The 18,275-nt window shown below is 47.0% G+C and overlaps 1 protein-coding gene across 4 annotated transcripts in view; it reads left to right on the top strand.

Annotated features, from left to right (window-relative positions):
* LOC137541170 (agouti-signaling protein-like) overlaps nucleotides 1-17,189 on the top strand; it is an 80,963-nt gene extending 63,774 nt beyond the window's left edge. For all 4 annotated transcript variants that reach the window (XM_068262339.1, XM_068262340.1, XM_068262341.1 and 1 more), the window contains 3 exons: nucleotides 1,613-1,756; nucleotides 6,023-6,084; nucleotides 15,681-17,189. In XM_068262339.1, the coding sequence (XP_068118440.1) occupies nucleotides 1,615-1,756; nucleotides 6,023-6,084; nucleotides 15,681-15,851 (375 nt within the window). In that variant the 5' untranslated portion in view covers nucleotides 1,613-1,614 and the 3' untranslated portion in view covers nucleotides 15,852-17,189. The remainder of the gene's footprint in view (nucleotides 1-1,612; nucleotides 1,757-6,022; nucleotides 6,085-15,680) is intronic.
* Nucleotides 17,190-18,275: the final 1,086 nt, after the last annotated feature.

The following is an 18,275-nucleotide window of genomic DNA, read 5'->3' as shown; positions in this document are numbered from 1 at the left end:
TGCTGCATGCTTTTTTGGCAGTTGGAAACAGCTGTAAACAGCTATTTCCCACAATGCAACAGGGTTCACAGACAGGAAACTGCCAAGAGTACGTACTCAGAGCTTCTTGTGGGAGGGGTTTCACCACAATATCAGCCATACAGCGCCCCCTGATGGTCTGTTTGTAAAAAGGAATAGATTTCTCATGCAAAAGGGGGTATCAGCTACTGATTGGGATAAAGTTCAATTCTTGGTCGGAGTTTCTCTTTAAAGGACCGCTGTTGCAATTTTTTTTTAAATTTTAAATACCTGTAAACACATACAAATAAGAAGTATGTTACCTCTGGAGTAAAATGAGCTATGAATTACTTTATACCTATGTTGCTGCCACTTACAGTAGTTAGTAGAAATCAGACAGAACTGACGGGCTTTTGACTAGTCCATCTCTTCATGGGGGATTCTCACACTATTTGCACACTATGCTGGCAGTTGGACTCAGCAAATGCCATTCACGAAGTGCATTTCAAAATAAAGAAAATCCCAAGAATCCCCTATGAGGAGATGGGCTAGTCCAAAACCTGTCAGTTCTGTCAGATTTCTACAACCTACTGTAAGTGATAGCAACATAGGAAAAAAATAATTTGTCTTATTTTACTCTGGGAGGAATGTACTTTTTATTTGTGTTTTGCATTTTACAAATTTTCGCGATAGTAGTCCTTTAACCACTTCACCTCCCCAGGCACCAATATCTACATCCCTGCTTTACCTTGCAGGGACGAAGCTACCTCTCCCCTACTGCCGCGCAATCCCGTTCACCCCCCTGTGCCCCCCCCCCCCCCCGTGCTTGTTACTGCCACTGAGGCGGTGCCGTCTTTCACAAAAACTGATACTTACACGTGCACACATTACTTCCTAGTATTACTACGCATAGAGAGGTTATGCGTGAGGATATCTGGTGGCCAAATAGTAAAATTACATCTACAACCTTTTTTTTTATTTGTTTTTTTTACATGTGAAATTAACTCCTCCCCCCCACCCACACTCCACAGTAGTTACCCCCCCCCCCCCCCCCCCCAAATTTTTTTTAAAAAAAAACATATACAATTTTAAAAAAAAATACATAAATAGTTACTTTAAGGACTGAACTTTTTTAATATGTATGTCAAGACAGTATATTACTGTTAATTTTATAACTATGGGCTTGTAATTAATGATGGACACAAAACTGAAAAAATGCACCTTTATTTCCAAATAAAATATCGGCGCCATACATTGTACTAGGGAAAAATCATAAACGTAGCAATAACCGGGACAAATGGGCAAATAAAATGTGTGGGTTTTAAAAGTATGATGGCCGAGAAATAATACATTTTTTACATTTTTTCTTATTTTTCCAGTTAAAATGCAGTTAGAATAAAATAATTCTTAGCAAAAAGTACCCCCCAAAGAAAGCCTAATTGGTGGCGAAAAAAACAAGATATAAATTGTTTTGTTGTGATAAGTAGTAATGAAGTTATAGGCCAATGAATGGAAGGAGCGCTATTGCTCGGGTGTTTAAGGGGAAAAAAAACCTTGGAGGTGAAGTGGTTAAAGTACACAACGCATGACATTAATTTATTTTTTGCCTTTGCAGAAATGAATGGCCTTATTGTGATTGTCCTCAGCTGGTTCATGGCACTGGCCTATTCGCACATTGTATTGGAAGAAGAAAGAGAGAGAGACAATACCGGGAGCACTGTCCGGCTGTCAGAGCTTCTTCCACCTGTTTCCATTGTAGGTCAGTAAGAATCTGGTCCAGTTATTACTACAGGATCTTCTAAAAAAAATTAGCATATTGTGATAAAGTTCATTATTTTCTGTAATGTACTGATAAACATTACACTTTCATATATTTTAGATTCATTAAAACTGAAGTAGTTCAATCCTTTTATTGTTTTAATATTGATGATTTGGGCATACAGCTCATGAAAACCCAAAATTCCTGTCTCAAAAAATTAGCATATTTCATCCGACCAATAAAAGAAAAGTGTTTTTAAAACAAAAAAAGTCAACCTTCAAATAATTATGTTCAGTTATGCACTCAATACTTGGTAGGGAATCCTTTTGCAGAAATGACTGCTTCAATGCGGCGTGGCATGGAGGCAATCAGCCTGTGGCACTGCTCAGGTGTTATGGAGGCCCAGGATGCTTCAATAGCGGCCTTAAGCTCATCCAGAGTGTTGGGTCTTGCGTCTCTCAACTTTCTCTTCACAATATTCCACAGATTCTCTATGGGTTTCAGGTCAGGAGAGTTGGCAGGCCAATTGAGCACAGTAATACCATTGTCAGTAAACCATTCACCAGTGGTTTTGGCACTGTGAGCAGGTGCCAGGTCGTGCTGAAAAATGAAATCTTCATCTCCATAAAGCTTTTCAGCAGATGGAAGCATGAAGTGCTCCAAAATCTCCTGATAGCTAGCTGCATTGACCCTGCCCTTGATAAAACACAGTGGACCAACACCAGCAGCTGACATGGTACCCCAGACCATCACTGACTGTGGATACTTGACACTGGACTTCAGGCATTTTGGCATTTCCCTCTCCCCAGTCTTCCTCTAGACTCTGGCACCTTGATTTCTGAATGACATGTAAAAGTTGCTTTCATCCGAAAAAAGTACTTTGGACCACTGAGCAACAGTCTAATGCTGCTTCTCTGTAGCCCAGGTCAGGCGCTTCTGCTGCTGTTTCTGGTTCAAAAGTGGGTTCATGCTTCCATCTGCTGAAAAGCTTTATGGAGATGAAGATTTCATTTTTCAGCACGACCTGGCACCTGCTCACAGTGCCAAAACCACTGGTGAATGGTTTACTGACCATGGTATTACTGTGCTCAATTGGCCTGCCAACTCTCCTGACCTGAAACCCATAGAGAATCTGTCTGATATTGTGAAGAGAAAGTTGAGACGCAAGACCCAACACTCTGGATGAGCTTAAGCCGCTATCGAAGCATCCTGAGCCTCTATAACACCTGAGCAGTGCCACAGGCTGATTGCCTCCATGCCACGCCGCATTGAAGCAGTCATTTCTGCAAAAGGATTCCCGACCAAGTATTGAGTGCATAACTGAACATAATTATTTGAAGGTTGACTTTTTTTGTTTTAAAAACACTTTACTTTTATTGGTCGGATGCAATATGCTAATTTTTTGAGACAGGAATTTTGGGTTTTTCATGACCTGTAACAATGCCTGACCATAAATGACTCAGTCCTCCGCAATCTTCACCAATATACAGTAAGTGCATCTAATTATGATAATTAAGGGGTAACGCTGGTGCCCGTATTAACATCTGGGCACTGGCATATCCGCAATTTATATTTTGGTCTATGACATAAATGTGGTGCCCATTTTACCAGCTGACCACCGGCGCCCAAATTAACTGATTCGTTATAGGAATCTGCAAACAGTGGCGTAGCTATGGAGCCATGGGTCCAAATTTTACACACACCCTCTCCCGCACCACTCTATGGATAGCGCTCAACTGTTATTGTTTCAAAGGGACTAGTTTCAAAGGGACTAGTTCTTTGGGAACTAAAATCTTTAAAGGATACCTGAACTGAAATGTGACATAATGAGATAGACATGTGTATGTACAGTGCCTAGCACATAAATAACTATTCTGTGTTCCTTTTTTTCTTTCTTTCCCTGAAAGAGTTAAATATCAGGTATGTAAGTGGCAGATTCAGTCCTGACAGGAAGTGACTACAGTGTGACCCTCACTGATAAGAAATTCCCCTTTTTTACCTCTTTCTTGCTCTCAGAAGCCATTTTCTGCTAGGAAAGTGTTTTATAGTTGGAATTTCTTATCAGTGAGGGTCACACTGTAGTCACTTCCTGTCTGAGTCAGGACTGAGTCTGGACTGAGTCAGCCAATTGCATAGCTGATGTTTAACTGTTTCAGGTAGAGAAAGCAAAAAAGGAGCACAGCATAGTTATTTGTGTGCTAGGCACTGTACAGACACATGTCTATCTCATTATGTCACATTTCAGTTTGGGTATCCTTTAACTTATGAATTCTTTGTGACATTTGTGTTCGGGGTGGGGGAGTGATTAGAGGCGTGGCAGGGGTGTTCTTATCTTATGCCCTCTCCCAGTTGGGATTATTATATAATCACATGATACATGCTTCTAAAACCGACCTTCCCAGGACAGCCAGTGTGTGAGAGATACATAACCAGAAGAAAAGGAATGCTTTGTTAATCATTACCAATAATTTATGAACATACAGAGGTGATCATTACCACTGCAGCATCAATACAGAGCTAATGCAGTGACTGGCGACCCCTCCACATGTGGTCCAGGGGCCCTGGTGAGGTTGCAACCTATGCACCCCCTAATGCTACACCACTGTCTGCTCATAACTTTACCTGCCTCCATGCTGTCCAGCATTACAGTGATACTGAAGTGGAAAATAACTTATGATATAATAAATGGTATGTGTAATACGGATAATTCATAGAACATTAGTAGCAAAGAGAGGAGTCTCATATTTTTATTTTCAGTTATATTGCTTTTTTGTGTCATTCTCTAATATATGTAGTTTACAAATGACACTCTGGGCTCGATTCACAAAAGCGTGCTAAGTGTTAGCACGCCTGTGAAAAGGCCCTTAGCACGCCTAAAGAGCTTTAGGTCACGTTAAAGAATAACTCCAACCTAAACAAACATACTGTCATTAAGTTACATTAGTTATGTTAATTAAAATAGATAGGTTATATAATCTCTTACCCACCCTGTTTTAAAAGAACAGGCAAATGTTTGATTTCATGATGGCTGCCATCTTTTTTGGTTGAAAGGAGGTGACAGGGAGCATGAGACACAGTTCCAACTGTCCTGTGTCCTGAGCACCTCTCCCAGTTACTAGGCAACGTGATTAACAACATAGGAAATCCCATCATGCTCTGCACAGCATCAGGGAAAAAAAACAGCCTGGGCTTTTCTTCTTTCATGGGTGGAGCTTAGCTAAAAATGCAGCTAAAAATGATGCTTTGGTAAGAAAAACAAAGTTCTGATGCTGTGAAACTGTTAAAAAAACACCAAGCCTTTTTAAGTTCTGCTGAGTAGATTTTTAGTCCGGAGGTTCACTTTAAGCTTCATGTGCTAATTTATTGTGAGCAAAGTTTAGCGCAGTACAGTGTGCGCGAAACGTCGCACCGGATGCCTCAAAAATACGTTGCACCGGGTGCGTCCGAACCGTCGCACCGTGCAACGTTTCGAGCGCCCCCGGTGCGACGTGGCACACCCGGTGTGACGTTCCGCACGCACCACGTGGCGCTAACCTTTGCGCACGATAAGTAAAAGCTGTGAGCGTGCTTACTACTTAGCACTGTAGTTAGCACGGCCAAAGATTTTAGGTGTGCTAACTAAGTTAGCAGGCTTTTGTGAATCAGGCCCTCTGTATTTTAATATGGCAAGGAAATGAACAGCGCTACTTAAAAACAGATAAGTGCCTACCTCCAAGAGAGTGCAAGCCCCACTTGTGTATTTTAAACTATGAAATGGAGCAGCGCTAATGACCCTTTGAACTTCCCTGCAGTAAAATCTTATTTGGAGTTGTCTTTCACTGTTTCTTTGATGCATAAGTGCTTCAGAAAATAGTACTGTACTGGAATCAATATGATACTCATATCTTTGCTACTAATGTTCTATTTCTTAGCTGTACTACACATACAATGCATTATCTCATAAGTTTATTTTCACTTCAGATTCCCTTTAAGTCTCCATATTGACTCTGCTTCCCTCCTTATGTCACATGATGCTTGGGGCTGAGCCATTGCAAGGACCCAATCTTTGGAGGGAAAGGAGGAGGAAATTCTGTGAAGTCCACCATAAACACTTCATTGAGGCACCTCCAGTTCTTTAGGAAGCACCCTTGGCACGTGCCGTATGTGCACCCTGGTATATACGCCTCTGATTCTCAAGGAACAGATGTTATCATCTGATGTGTCTTTCAGGAAGAAGATTGTTGTGAAATGCCAACCGATGTGATCTCCTCTCTCTCCGTCTCACAGATTTAACAAGGGCATCACGGCGAGTGAGCAGGGTGGATGCAGAACGAAATAAACTGGCCAAGGTAACTGGAAATGTTTCTATAATATATCTCCACTTCTGTTACAATATTTGTATTAAACATTTCTCTAATAAATAAGCAGTACAAGAATTTTATCTCACATGGTAATCAAGAATTCCAGTATATACAACTAAACAGTGCTCTACACCCTTGACCCACCAATAAGGGGGGCCTGGCAGCTTCAAGTCTCTTTTGGCAGGACTGATTGTCTGTTCTTGTACATCAGTAATAAAATTCCCCCTGCCAGGGCAATAAGAGTAGTGATGGGCGAACAGTGTTCGCCACTGTTCGGGTTCGCCCGGATTTTGGCCTGTTCGGGTTTGGTTCGGCACCCCCCGAGGGTGCTCGGCCACGCTGCCCGAACGTGCCTTCTTTGTTCGGCCGAACACATATAGGGTCCCAGCATAAAGGGAGAGCATGCCCCGAGCGCGGGGGGGTCGGAAATGCCCCCCACCCCTCACCGCTAAGCTCTCCCTTTTGCCGGTACCCTATAACGTTAAATTTAAGCCCCCCAAAAGTACCTGAGGAGGAGGGCAGGAAGCGGGCAGCCAGAGATGCTAGGCGCTAGTACCATCTGGTACTTCCGCCCTCTCTTGACGCACTTCCTGTTTACATTTGAAGTCGCGTCAAGAGAGCGCAGAAGTACCGCGATGATGCGTACCAGGGTACGTGTCATCATGTAGATGACGCGTACCCTCGTTCATGTCATCGTGGTACTTCTGCGCTCTCTTGACGCGACTTCAAATGTAAACCGGAAGTGCGTCAAGAGAGGGCGGCGGGGGATATAGTGGCCAAATGGTAAAACTACACCTACATATGTAAAATTGAATAAAAATGCATAAACTCCCACAGTAATCAACCCCTTGCCTCCCCCACTCTCCCATAGTTACCAAAATAAATAACCAAAATAATAATAAAGCACACACACATAAGTAACATTTTTTTAAAATATATAAATAGTTACCTTCGGGCCTCAACTTTTTTAGTATCTATGGACGATTGGTGACATTGTCACTAGTAGTGAATTTAGAGTGATACAGGATCAGAATTGGTTGCAGAGACATATGCTAATTGGAAAAGTTAGATGCAGAAATTGCAACCACTGTGATCAGTTTCAGGCCTCTTGCCCACTACATGCGATTCAGATTTGCGATTTTGACGTGGTTTTGCATGCAATTCTGATTTGCGTTTTTAATCGGTACTGCGTGCTGTGTTTTTTCTGCGTTTTTCTTTTTGTTTTGATAGCATCCAGGGAAAATTGGAATCACAAATTGGAATTTCGAATCAGAATCGCAAATCGGATTTGCAGTGTGCAGGTGACCCAAGATAGGTAAAAGCGCCCGGCTGGGTGAAAAGACCTTTTAAACAGGAGTTTTGCATCGCCACTCTGAATTTGTTGTATACGCAATAATCTGTTTCAGTGGTCGCTTTTCTGTATATCAAACCGCCCAAATGTTATGCCCTAGGTTCCTGGAACATGTTAAAGTGATTCTGAGCTGAAGCTTGGGATCAAAACCAAATAGATACCTTAAGAGAGGAAAGCCTCAGGATCCTATCGAGCCTGCTTCCCTGCTCTGAAGCCCCCATTGCAGAGCGCTGCCCCCCTTCACATCAGGGCTGCGCAGCTCTTCTTCCTGAAGCGGGGCCGCGCAGTAGCTGCGAGAGCTAGCCCGCTCATGCGCAGTACTACAGAGCTCACAGCTCCAGCTTACTGTGCATCAGGGCCGATTCGGCTATTGCGTGGCCACGCTGGAGGAAGAAGAGCTGCACAGCATTGTCGCTAATCTTCTGGGGGGCGCACTCAGCAACGGGGGACTTTAGAGTAGGGAGGGGAGCCTCAATTGGATCATGAGGCTTCCCTCTCTTTAAGTATCTAATTTTGTACCCGAGCTTTGGCTTAGGTACTCTATACATCTCTGGAGACAGGTGTGGTTGCAGACAGGTTCGTTGCACATATGCATGATTGCCATACAAGTACAAGTTTGCAATATACAGTGCCTCAACCTTCTCTGTTATAACTACCCCAACACATGTGAAGGAAATTCCTTGGGGGTCTATAAGAGCCTTCCATACTCAGAACTCAGTGCTGATTATGGTATCCTGACCTGGTGTTCTGGTGTCTTTGTAATTGGAAAAATAACCCTTTCATCGATCATCTTATCAGACACTGTGTTGTGCCTGTGCCCAGGGTGTGACTACAGGGACCACAGGGAGTCCTAGAGCTGTAAGGGGACTCCAACTATTACTTCACTCCCTCCAATATTGGGGTCCAATCCTTTGTGAAGATGGAACCCCAGGCTCACCAGGAGTAGGCAAGGGAAGGGGTATCAACATCGGGGGACCCTATCAAAGTTTTGCTGGGAGGCCCCATGATTTGTAGTTACCCCCTTACATGTTGCCCAGACGAAGCTGCACATCCCAGGCAGCGAATCGCGACGGCCTATCACGGGGGCGCTCTCCTCTTTGCCATCTCACTGCTCTGCCACCCGGTAAGCTACAGCCTCCAGACACTTTCTTCACTCCCCTCTTCTTTGGGGGGTTTGTTTTCACGTAGTGGTTTTTATCTCTCATTTTCATCTCTCACTTTCACGGCTGCAGATCTTTCACACACTGTCTTACGTGGAGGTCTTTTCATTGACCCTCCATCTTCATTGTTTATATAGGACTTGTCAGTCCCTTTATACACTATATGCATTTGCACTTTATTAGTTGAGGGGCTGTACCTGATCATCCGGGGAATCATTTATGTATTTATTTAACCATTCATATCTCACAATGGTGTGAGTACATATCATATACATATATACTATGTTAATATTGCAGGACGTTTGTGAGTTGATTGTTACTAACTACTAGAGTTGGGCCGAACCTCCGATTTTCAGTTCGCGAACCGGGTTCGCGAACTTTCGCGAAAGGTTCGGTTCGCGTTAAAGTTCGCGAACCGCAATAGACTTCAATGGGGATGCGAACTTTGAAAAAAAAAATTAATTATGCTGGCCACAAAAGTGATGGAAAAGATGTTTCAAGGGGTCTAACACCTGGAGGGGGGGATGGCGGAGTGGGATACATGCCAAAAGTCCCCGGGAAAAATCTGGATTTGACGCAAAGCAGCGTTTTAAGGGCAGAAATCACATTGAATGTTAAATGACAGGCCTAAAGTGCTTTCAAACATCTTGCATGTGTATACATCAATCAGGTAGTGTAATTAAGGTACTGCTTCACACTGACGCACCAAACTCATCGTGTAACGCACCGCAAACAGCTGTTTGTGTAGTGACGGCCGTGCTGGACTGGTGCGCACCATGGCGAGAGTGCAGGTTTTGGTGGCTTTACAGCCCATATGGTCAGTCACCTGGCTGATGTAGCTGAATGACAGAACAGTGACTGTCCAGCTGATCAAATTTGGTCTGACCACAATGAGGCAACGACCTTATTATCGTGGGTGTGCCCCCCGAGACACTCATCTAGGCGCCGGTCATTGCTCCATTGTGATACGCAAGCCCCTTCACCACGGCAAGGTAATGATCACGAAGGGGAATGGGCGCATGTTCATGCCTTTTCTTTTGTTGTTGCAGCTGCCCGCAGTGCAGCCAGAAAAATTAGGCAGTCATGTACACGCACCCGAAAAATTATTACAGCGGCCGCTGCTAGCAGCGGCCTAAAAAATTCAGCAATCCGCCTGGAGTCCCGGACCCTGTTGGTGGTGGCGGAGAAGGTAGTGAAGCGGCCTGCAGGCAGACATGCTGTGTGGAGGGACTGGGAGCGACTTAGTCTTCTTGGGGCAGGCCAGGCAGCCAGTCACACGGCGTGCAGGCAGAGATGCTGTATGTGCGGGGACTGACTTAGTCTTGGGGCGGGCAGCAGCCCTCCGGGATCCATGCCTCATTCATTTTTATAAAGGTGAGGTACTTAACACTTTTGTGACTTAGGCGACTTCTCTTCTCTGTGACAATGCCTCCAGCTGCGCTGAAGGTCCTTTCTGAGAGGACGCTTGCGGCAGGGCAGGAGAGAAGTTGGATGGCAAATTGGGACAGCTCTGGCCACAGGTCAAGCCTGCGCACCCAGTAGTTCAAGGGTTCCTCATCGCTGTTCACAGCAGTGTCTACATCCACACTTAAGGCCAGGTAGTCGGCTACCTGCCGTTCCAGGCGTTGGTGGAGGGTGGATCCGGAAGGGCTACGGCGAGGCGTTGGACTAAAGAACGTCCGCATGTCCGACATCACCATGAGATCGCTGGAGCGTCCTGTCTTTGACTGCGTGGACACGGGAGGAGGATTAGTGGCAGTGGTACCTTGCTGGCGTTGTGCCGTCACATCACCCTTAAAGGCATTGTAAAGCATAGTTGACAGCTGGTTCTGCATGTGCTGCATCCTTTCCACCTTCCGGTGAGTTGGTAACAGGTCCGCCACTTTGTGCCTGTACCGAGGGTCTAGTAGTGTGGCCACCCAGTACAGCTCATTCCCCTTGAGGTTTTTTATACGGGGGTCCCTCAACAGGCAGGACAGCATAAAAGACGACATCTGCACAAAGTCGGATCCAGTACCCTCCATCTCCTCTTGCTCTTCCTCAGTGACGTCAGGTAAGTCAACCTCCTCCCCCCAGCCGCGAACAATACCACGGGAAGGTTGCGCAGCACAAGCCCCCTGCGACGCCTGCTGCGGTTGTTCTCCTGCCGCTGTCCCCTCCTCCTCCTCCTCCTCCCCCAAAGAAACACCTTGCTCATCATCCTCTGAGTCTGACTCATCTTCTGCACATGACCTCTCTTCTTCCTCCTCCTCCCCCCTCTGTGCTGCCGCAGGTGTTGAGGAAACAGCTGGGTCTGATGAAAATTGGTCCCATGCCTGTTCCTGCCGTAACGGTTCCTGGTCACGCTCATTCGCAGCTTCATCCGCCACTCTACGCACAGCACGCTCCAAGAAGTACGCGTAGGGAATTAAGTCGCTGATGGTGCCCTCACTGCGGCTCACCAGGTTGGTCACCTCCTCAAACGGCCGCATGAGCCTGCATGCATTTTTCATCATTGTCCAGTTGTCGGGCCAGAACATCCCCATCTTCCCAGACTGTTTCGTTCTACTCCAGTTGTAGAGGTACTGGGTGACGGCTTTCTTCTGTTCTAGCAGGCGGGAGAACATGAGGAGGGTCGAGTTCCAGCGAGTGGGGCTATCGCAAATGAGGCGTCTCACCGGCATGTTGTTTTTACGCTGAATTTCTGCAAATCGTGCCATGGCTGTGTAAGAGCGCCTCAAATGCCCACAGAACTTCCTGGCCTGCTTCAGGACATCCGCTAAGCCAGGGTACTTTGCCACAAATCTTTGAACCACCAGATTCATGACATGTGCCATGCAGGGTATGTGTGTCAGCTTCCCCATATGCAAAGCGGCAAGCAGATTGCTGCCGTTGTCGCACACCACGTTGCCTATCTCCAGGTGGTGCGGGGTCAGCCACTCATCCACCTGTTTCTTAAGAGCAGCCAGGAGAGCTGCTCCAGTGTGACTCTCCGCTTTGAGACAAGCCATGTCTAAGATGGCGTGACACCGTCGTACCTGGCATGCAGCATAGGCCCTGCGGAGCTGGGGCTGTGTAGCTGGAGAGGAGAACTGCCACTCAGCCAAGGAGGAGGAGGAGGACAGCGAAGAGCATGTAGCAGGAGGAGAGGAGGTGGCAGGAGGCCTGCCTGCAAGCCGTGGAGGTGTCACAATTTGGTCCGCCGCTTTCTGCTTGCCATCGTTCACCACCAGGTTCACCCAATGGGCTGTGTAGGTAATGTAGCGGCCCTGCCCGTGCTTGGCAGACCAGGCATCCGTGGTCAGGTGTACCCTTGACCCAACGCTCTTCGCAAGAGATGACACCACTTGCCTCTCAACTTCACGGTGCAGTTGGGGTATGGCCTTTCTGGAAAAATAAGTGCGGCCTGGCATCTTCCACTGCGGTGTTCCGATGGCCACAAATTTACGGAAGGCCTCAGAGTCCACCAGCCGGTATGGTAACAGCTGGCGAGCTAACAGTTCCGCCACGCCAGCTGTCAGACGCCGGGCAAGGGGGTGACTGGCCAAAAGTGGCTTCTTCCGCTCAAACATTTCCTTCACGGACACCTGACTGCTGCTGTGGGCAGAGGAGCAGGAACCGCTCAAGGGCAGAGGCGGAGTGGAGGAGGGTGCCTGTGAAGGTGCAAGGGAGAGAGCGGCATAAGCAGATGATGCACCTGAAGGAGGAAGAGGAGAAGGAGGGTGACTTTGCTTTTGTGTGCTGCTGCTGCTTTTGCTCAGGTGGCCATCCCATTGCTGTTTGTGCCTTTTCTGCAGGTGCCTTCGTAAGGCACTTGTCCCTACGTGAGTGTTGGCCTTTCCACGGCTCAATTTTTGTTGGCAGAGCGAACAGATGGCTTTGGTCCGATCTGAGGCACACACATTAAAAAATTTCCACACCGCTGAGCCACCCTGGGATGTGGGCACCTCAGCAGCTGATGCTGAAGGGCAAGTTGGCTGGCTGTACATAGGTGGCGAATCTGGCGATACATGGTGCCGGACTCTGCCACCAGCTGTTTCTGACGAAGAGCTGCCCCAGCTTCTTTCAGCAACTTCTATCCTCCTACTACTCTCTGACTCCCCCTCTGAACTGTCCCCCTCTTCATCTCCTCTATTGGGAACATACAGAGGATCCCTATCATCGTCATCATCGTAATCATCCTGCCCAGCTTCGCTTGCCTCAGAAAAATCCAAATGTGTAGGTCCTTCATCCTCCTTACACGTTACATCCATAGTGTTGTCGCGTAACGCAGACATATGAGCTGGTGAAAATTCATCTGGCTGTAACAATGGCTGTGCATCAGTGATTTCACCACCACTAAATAATTCTTGCGAAGTGTCAAATGCAGCGGAAGTGGTGCTAGTAGTAGCGCTGGTGGCTGAGCAAGATGAGGTGTTCTGTGTCGCTAAATACTCAACCACGTCCTGACAATCTTGGGAGGTGATGGGACGTGCCTTCTTCCGAGCACTGTACTGTGGGCCAGGTCCACACGAAATTACATTTACACGACCTCGCGCAGACCTGCCGGGTGGCCTTCCTCTGCCTCTGCCACTACCTCTTCCTCTTCCTCTACCTGTTTTGTCCATATCGGGTATGCACGGAGTGGTATATCACACTGCGTGCACTCACGTAGGTAGGTGGGTTCACTTAACTGCACAGGTATGCGCACTGATGCGGTGGGTTCACTGAACAGTACAGGTATACAGTGGCGGGTTCACTGAACACAACAGGTATGCAGTGGCGTGTTCACTAAACAGGTATACAGTGGCAGGTCCACTGAACAGAACAGGTATACAGTGGCAGGTCCACTGAACAGAACAGGTATACAGTGGCGGGTCCACTGAACAGAACAGGTATACAGTGGCGGGTTCACAGAACAGGTATGCAGTGGCAGGTTCACTGAACACAACAGGTATGCAGTGGCGTGTTCACTAAACAGGTATACAGTGGCAGGTCCACTGAACAGAACAGGTATACAGTGGCGGGTTCACAGAACAGGTATACAGTGGCGGGTCCACTGAACAGAACAGGTATACAGTGGCGGGTTCACAGAACAGGTATGCAGTGGCAGGTTCACTGAACACAACAGGTATGCAGTGGCGTGTTCACTAAACAGGTATACAGTGGCAGGTCCACTGAACAGAACAGGTATACAGTGGCGGGTTCACAGAACAGGTATACAGTGGCGGGTCCACTGAACAGAACAGGTATACAGTGGCGGGTTCACAGAACAGGTATGCAGTGGCAGGTTCACTGAACACAACAGGTATGCAGTGGCGTGTTCACTAAACAGGTATACAGTGGCAGGTCCACTGAACAGAACAGGTATACAGTGGCGGGTTCACAGAACAGGTATACAGTGGCGGGTCCACTGAACAGAACAGGTATACAGTGGCGGGTTCACAGAACAGGTATACAGTGGCGGGTCCACTGAACAGAACAGGTATACAGTGGCGGGTTCACAGAACAGGTATACAGTGGCAGGATCACTGAACAGGTATGCAGTGGCAGGATCACAGTACAGGTATGCAGTGGGCTGAGGGCTCACTGAACAGAACAGGTATGCTGTGGCAGGATCACTGAACAGCTATGCAGTGGCAGGATCACAGTACAGGTATGCAGTGGGCTGAGGGCTCACTGAACAGAACAGGTATGCTGTGGCAGGATCACTGAACAGGTATGCAGTGGCAGGATCACAGTACAGGTATGCAGTGGGCTGAGGGCTCACTGAACAGAACAGGTATGCTGTGGCAGGATCACTGAACAGGTATGCAGTGGCAGGATCACAGTACAGGTATGCAGTGGGCTGGGGGCTCACTGAACAGAACAGGTATGCTGTGGCAGGATCACTGAACAGCTATGCAGTGGCAGGATCACAGTACAGGTATGCAGTGGGCTGAGGGCTCACTGAACAGAACAGGTATGCTGTGGCAGGATCACTGAACAGGTATGCAGTGGCAGGATCACAGTACAGGTATGCAGTGGGCTGAGGGCTCACTGAACAGAACAGGTATGCTGTGGCAGGATCACTGAACAGGTATGCAGTGGCAGGATCACAGTACAGGTATGCAGTGGGCTGGGGGCTCACTGAACAGAACAGGTATGCTGTGGCAGGATCACTGAACAGCTATGCAGTGGCAGGATCACAGTACAGGTATGCAGTGGGCTGAGGGCTCACTGAACAGAACAGGTATGCTGTGGCAGGATCACTGAACAGCTATGCAGTGGCAGGATCACAGTACAGGTATGCAGTGGGCTGAGGGCTCACTGAACAGAACAGGTATGCTGTGGCAGGATCACTGAACAGCTATGCAGTGGCAGGATCACAGTACAGGTATGCAGTGGGCTGAGGGCTCACTGAACAGAACAGGTATGCAGCCAGGAAGAAGTTAAGCCTAACTAATCTTTCCCTGAGAGACAGTCTGCAGCAGCTCGCCCTACTCTGACTAATGCAGGCACACGAGTGGCCGTAATGGCCGCCGCTGCCTGCCTTATATAAGGGGGGGTGGGGCTCCAGGGGCTAGTGTAGCCTAATTGGCTACACTGGGCCTGCTGACTGTGATGTAGAGGGTCAAAGTTGACCCTCAGGTGCATTATGGGGCGAACCGAACTTCTTCCGCAAAAGGTTCGCGTGCGGTACCCGCACGCGAACCACCTAAGTTCGCGCGAACCCCGTTCGCCGGCGAACCGTTCGGCCCAACTCTACTAACTACATGATTATACATTGTGCGGAGTGCTCCTTGATGTTGATCTTAATTGTTTTTATGGTTTTGTGTACTGAATAAAGATGTCATAAATTTGTACCTCTGAGTTGAGTGGTGCGGTTTTTCAGGGAACTTCTGGTTCTTGTAATGTTGTAGGTTTTTGGTTCCTTTCTGCACACTCCTCATCTATCTACCTATTTACTAAGATTCCATGAGAATGTGGACGGTGCTTGCCCATTTGTTTTGTCTTTCTAGTAATGCTTACATGTATCATATTCTCTCTCTCTCTCCCTCTCTCTCGAGAACTATTTTCTAGGTAGTGAAAATGTTATCATTAAAAGTACATTGTTTATATTTTGTGTTTTCCAGATGAAAAAAGTTCCTAAAAAGAAAACACACCTACCACCACCACCGAACTGTGCGCCGCTTCAGTCCAGCTGCAAGCCCCCGGCACCGCCTTGCTGCGAGCCCTGCGCCTTCTGTTTCTGCCACCTTTTCCAGACGGTCTGCTACTACAGGATGGGTAACCCGCATTGCTGATCCCAGGCCTCTCTGCACAGAGGAGTTCTGTTCACTACCGCTATCCTCAAATTACTTACTACTCATGCCATTACACAGCATTATTGCTGACATGACTTTCAGGATAGGCAGGGACACGCCCACTAAGGTATTAGTAACATGGCACTGGTTTTTTTCTTTAAAATTTGGCTATATAGCTCCAACACAGTCCACTTTACACACAATGGCAGCTTGGGCTTTCTGAATTGGGACCACAAAAACCCAGCATCACCTGATCTGATCATTTTCAGTTCACCTAACCTTCCCCCTTGTAAAGAGAGGTCCCCTGCTGTTGCTTATTGCAAAAGATTGCTTATTGTCTGTTGTGTTGACTGTCACCCCTATTATCAATGTCTGTAACCTTATTTATTGTACTTTCCATGAGAAAATGTATGCGTGCTCAAACACCAAGTTTAACCCTAGAAAGTCTGGCCTAATTGGCTATTCATGAGGCAATGCTCATGCAAATATGCATTTGCTTTCGCATGCCAAACTATGCACAGTCAAAAAACCAATGCTGCAAAGCGGTCGCCCTGCGGGAATAAGTTCATGCTACATTAGCACTATCCAGGAGCGCCACGGGGAGGCTTCCCAATGCCCCCATACAACCGGGGGACTGCGGGGTCCCAGGCTCTCTCACTGCCTGGGAACCACAGCGGCACCCCGGAGGGGGAGGCTGGGTGGTGCAGGCGACCCCCCCCCAAGCGTGGCCAGTGCCGGGGAGAACCATCTGCACCCACCTCCCAATATTAAAAACAGGCACTTACCTTAACGTCCATTGCATTCTGCTACATGCGCATTAACTTGGGGGCACCACATGAGAAAGAAGTGAAGCATGGGTCACCCTGAGCTTTAGAGCTCAGGGCTGGCTCACATACAACCCTCCAGAGGTGGGGGGGGGGGGGGGAGGACAGGCGCAGACAACTCACTCCAGGGCTCACACCACCAAAGCAAGCCATCCACCACCTGCCTCCAAAGGATACAACTGCAAAAAATGCTTTCCATGAGAAAATGTATGTGTGCTCAAACACCAAGTTTAACCCTAGCAAGTCTGGCTTTGCAAATCTGGCCTAATTGGCTATTCATGAGGCAATGCTCATGCAAATATGCATTCGCTTTTGCATGCCAAACTATGCAGGGTCAAAAAACCAATACCGCAAAGCCGCCGCCCTGCGGGAATTAGTTCATGCTACATTAGCACTATATAGGAGCGCCACGGGTACAGCACTGCAAAATATGTTGGCGCTTTAGAAATCCAATTTATAATAATTATAATACATGCCATCATGAGCAAAATTGTGAGGTGTGTTAAGGGGAATAGCGGGAATAAGGGGAAAAAAATATATATTTTTTAAAAACACTTTGTAGTTTTTGAGAAAATAGATTTTGAAGATGCAAAGAAAGGGTTTTTAAATTTTGAAAAATTACAGTTTCAAAACCGTTTTTTCCTTTGCATTTTTAAAATGGATATCTCCAAAACTACAAGTTCTTTGAAAATAGTATAGTTTTGCCTTGTTCCCACTAACTGCATAGCAATTTTGGTGGTGGCGGCATGTATGGGGGTTTTGCTATTAACCGACTAAAGTCTGCACAAAATTATGCAAAATTAGGAAAATATTATGCAAAATCAATTGCATGTCCAAATTGTAATTGCGTATGGCCATAAGCGTGAAAAATAATGAGAAACTTTGCGCAATCATAATAAGCAGATTATGATCATCCCTACTCAGCATGTCCACACCATTGTCACATTCCCTGCCATTTTGCATCTGCTTTGCCTGTTGCTGCTTATTTGTTTACAAACCCATGAACCAATGAAAATCCTCTCTGTTGCTTAGGAGGATTGATTTTTTACAATCCATTGGCGGCCCTGTGCTTCTGCCAGGCTCCAGTCTATTTAGACCACTTCTCCCTTGCAGTGGACCGAGTGGTGGGTGCCAGCGGAGGCAGAACCAAATCCACGGGACACGTCAGTATTTGCACTTCACATGTGGTGACCAGTCTGGTGAGAATGGACCATATAGCGTACTGGTAAGGCTGTTGCCTCTGATGTGGGATTTGAAAAATTGGACCAGTGTTTGAATCCTGGCTCAAGCCAGTATGTAAACCCAGTAAGGAGTCTTTGGGCAAGTCTCCCTAATGATACTGGTGGAATGCGCCCTTAAGTGGCTGCAACCCTGAAGCGCTTTGAGTCCGCCACGAAAAAAGCACAAAGTAAATTTTCTGTGTCTTGTCATAGGTGTGCATTGTGTCTGTGCACACAGTGTTTTGTGGTCTGCTATGGAAAGATGCTGAAGGTCGAGACTCTTTTGTGGAAAACAGATGATAGCGGATACTATTTTTAATAATAGGATATGGGAAGGTAGGGTGATCTGAGAGCACCCTGGAGTGAAAACAAAAGGAAAA

The sequence above is a fragment of the Hyperolius riggenbachi genome, chromosome 12 (assembly GCF_040937935.1).
Source record: "Hyperolius riggenbachi isolate aHypRig1 chromosome 12, aHypRig1.pri, whole genome shotgun sequence".
Classification (NCBI taxonomy): Eukaryota; Metazoa; Chordata; class Amphibia; order Anura; family Hyperoliidae; genus Hyperolius; species Hyperolius riggenbachi.
This window is presented reverse-complemented; position numbering and strand designations above follow the sequence as displayed.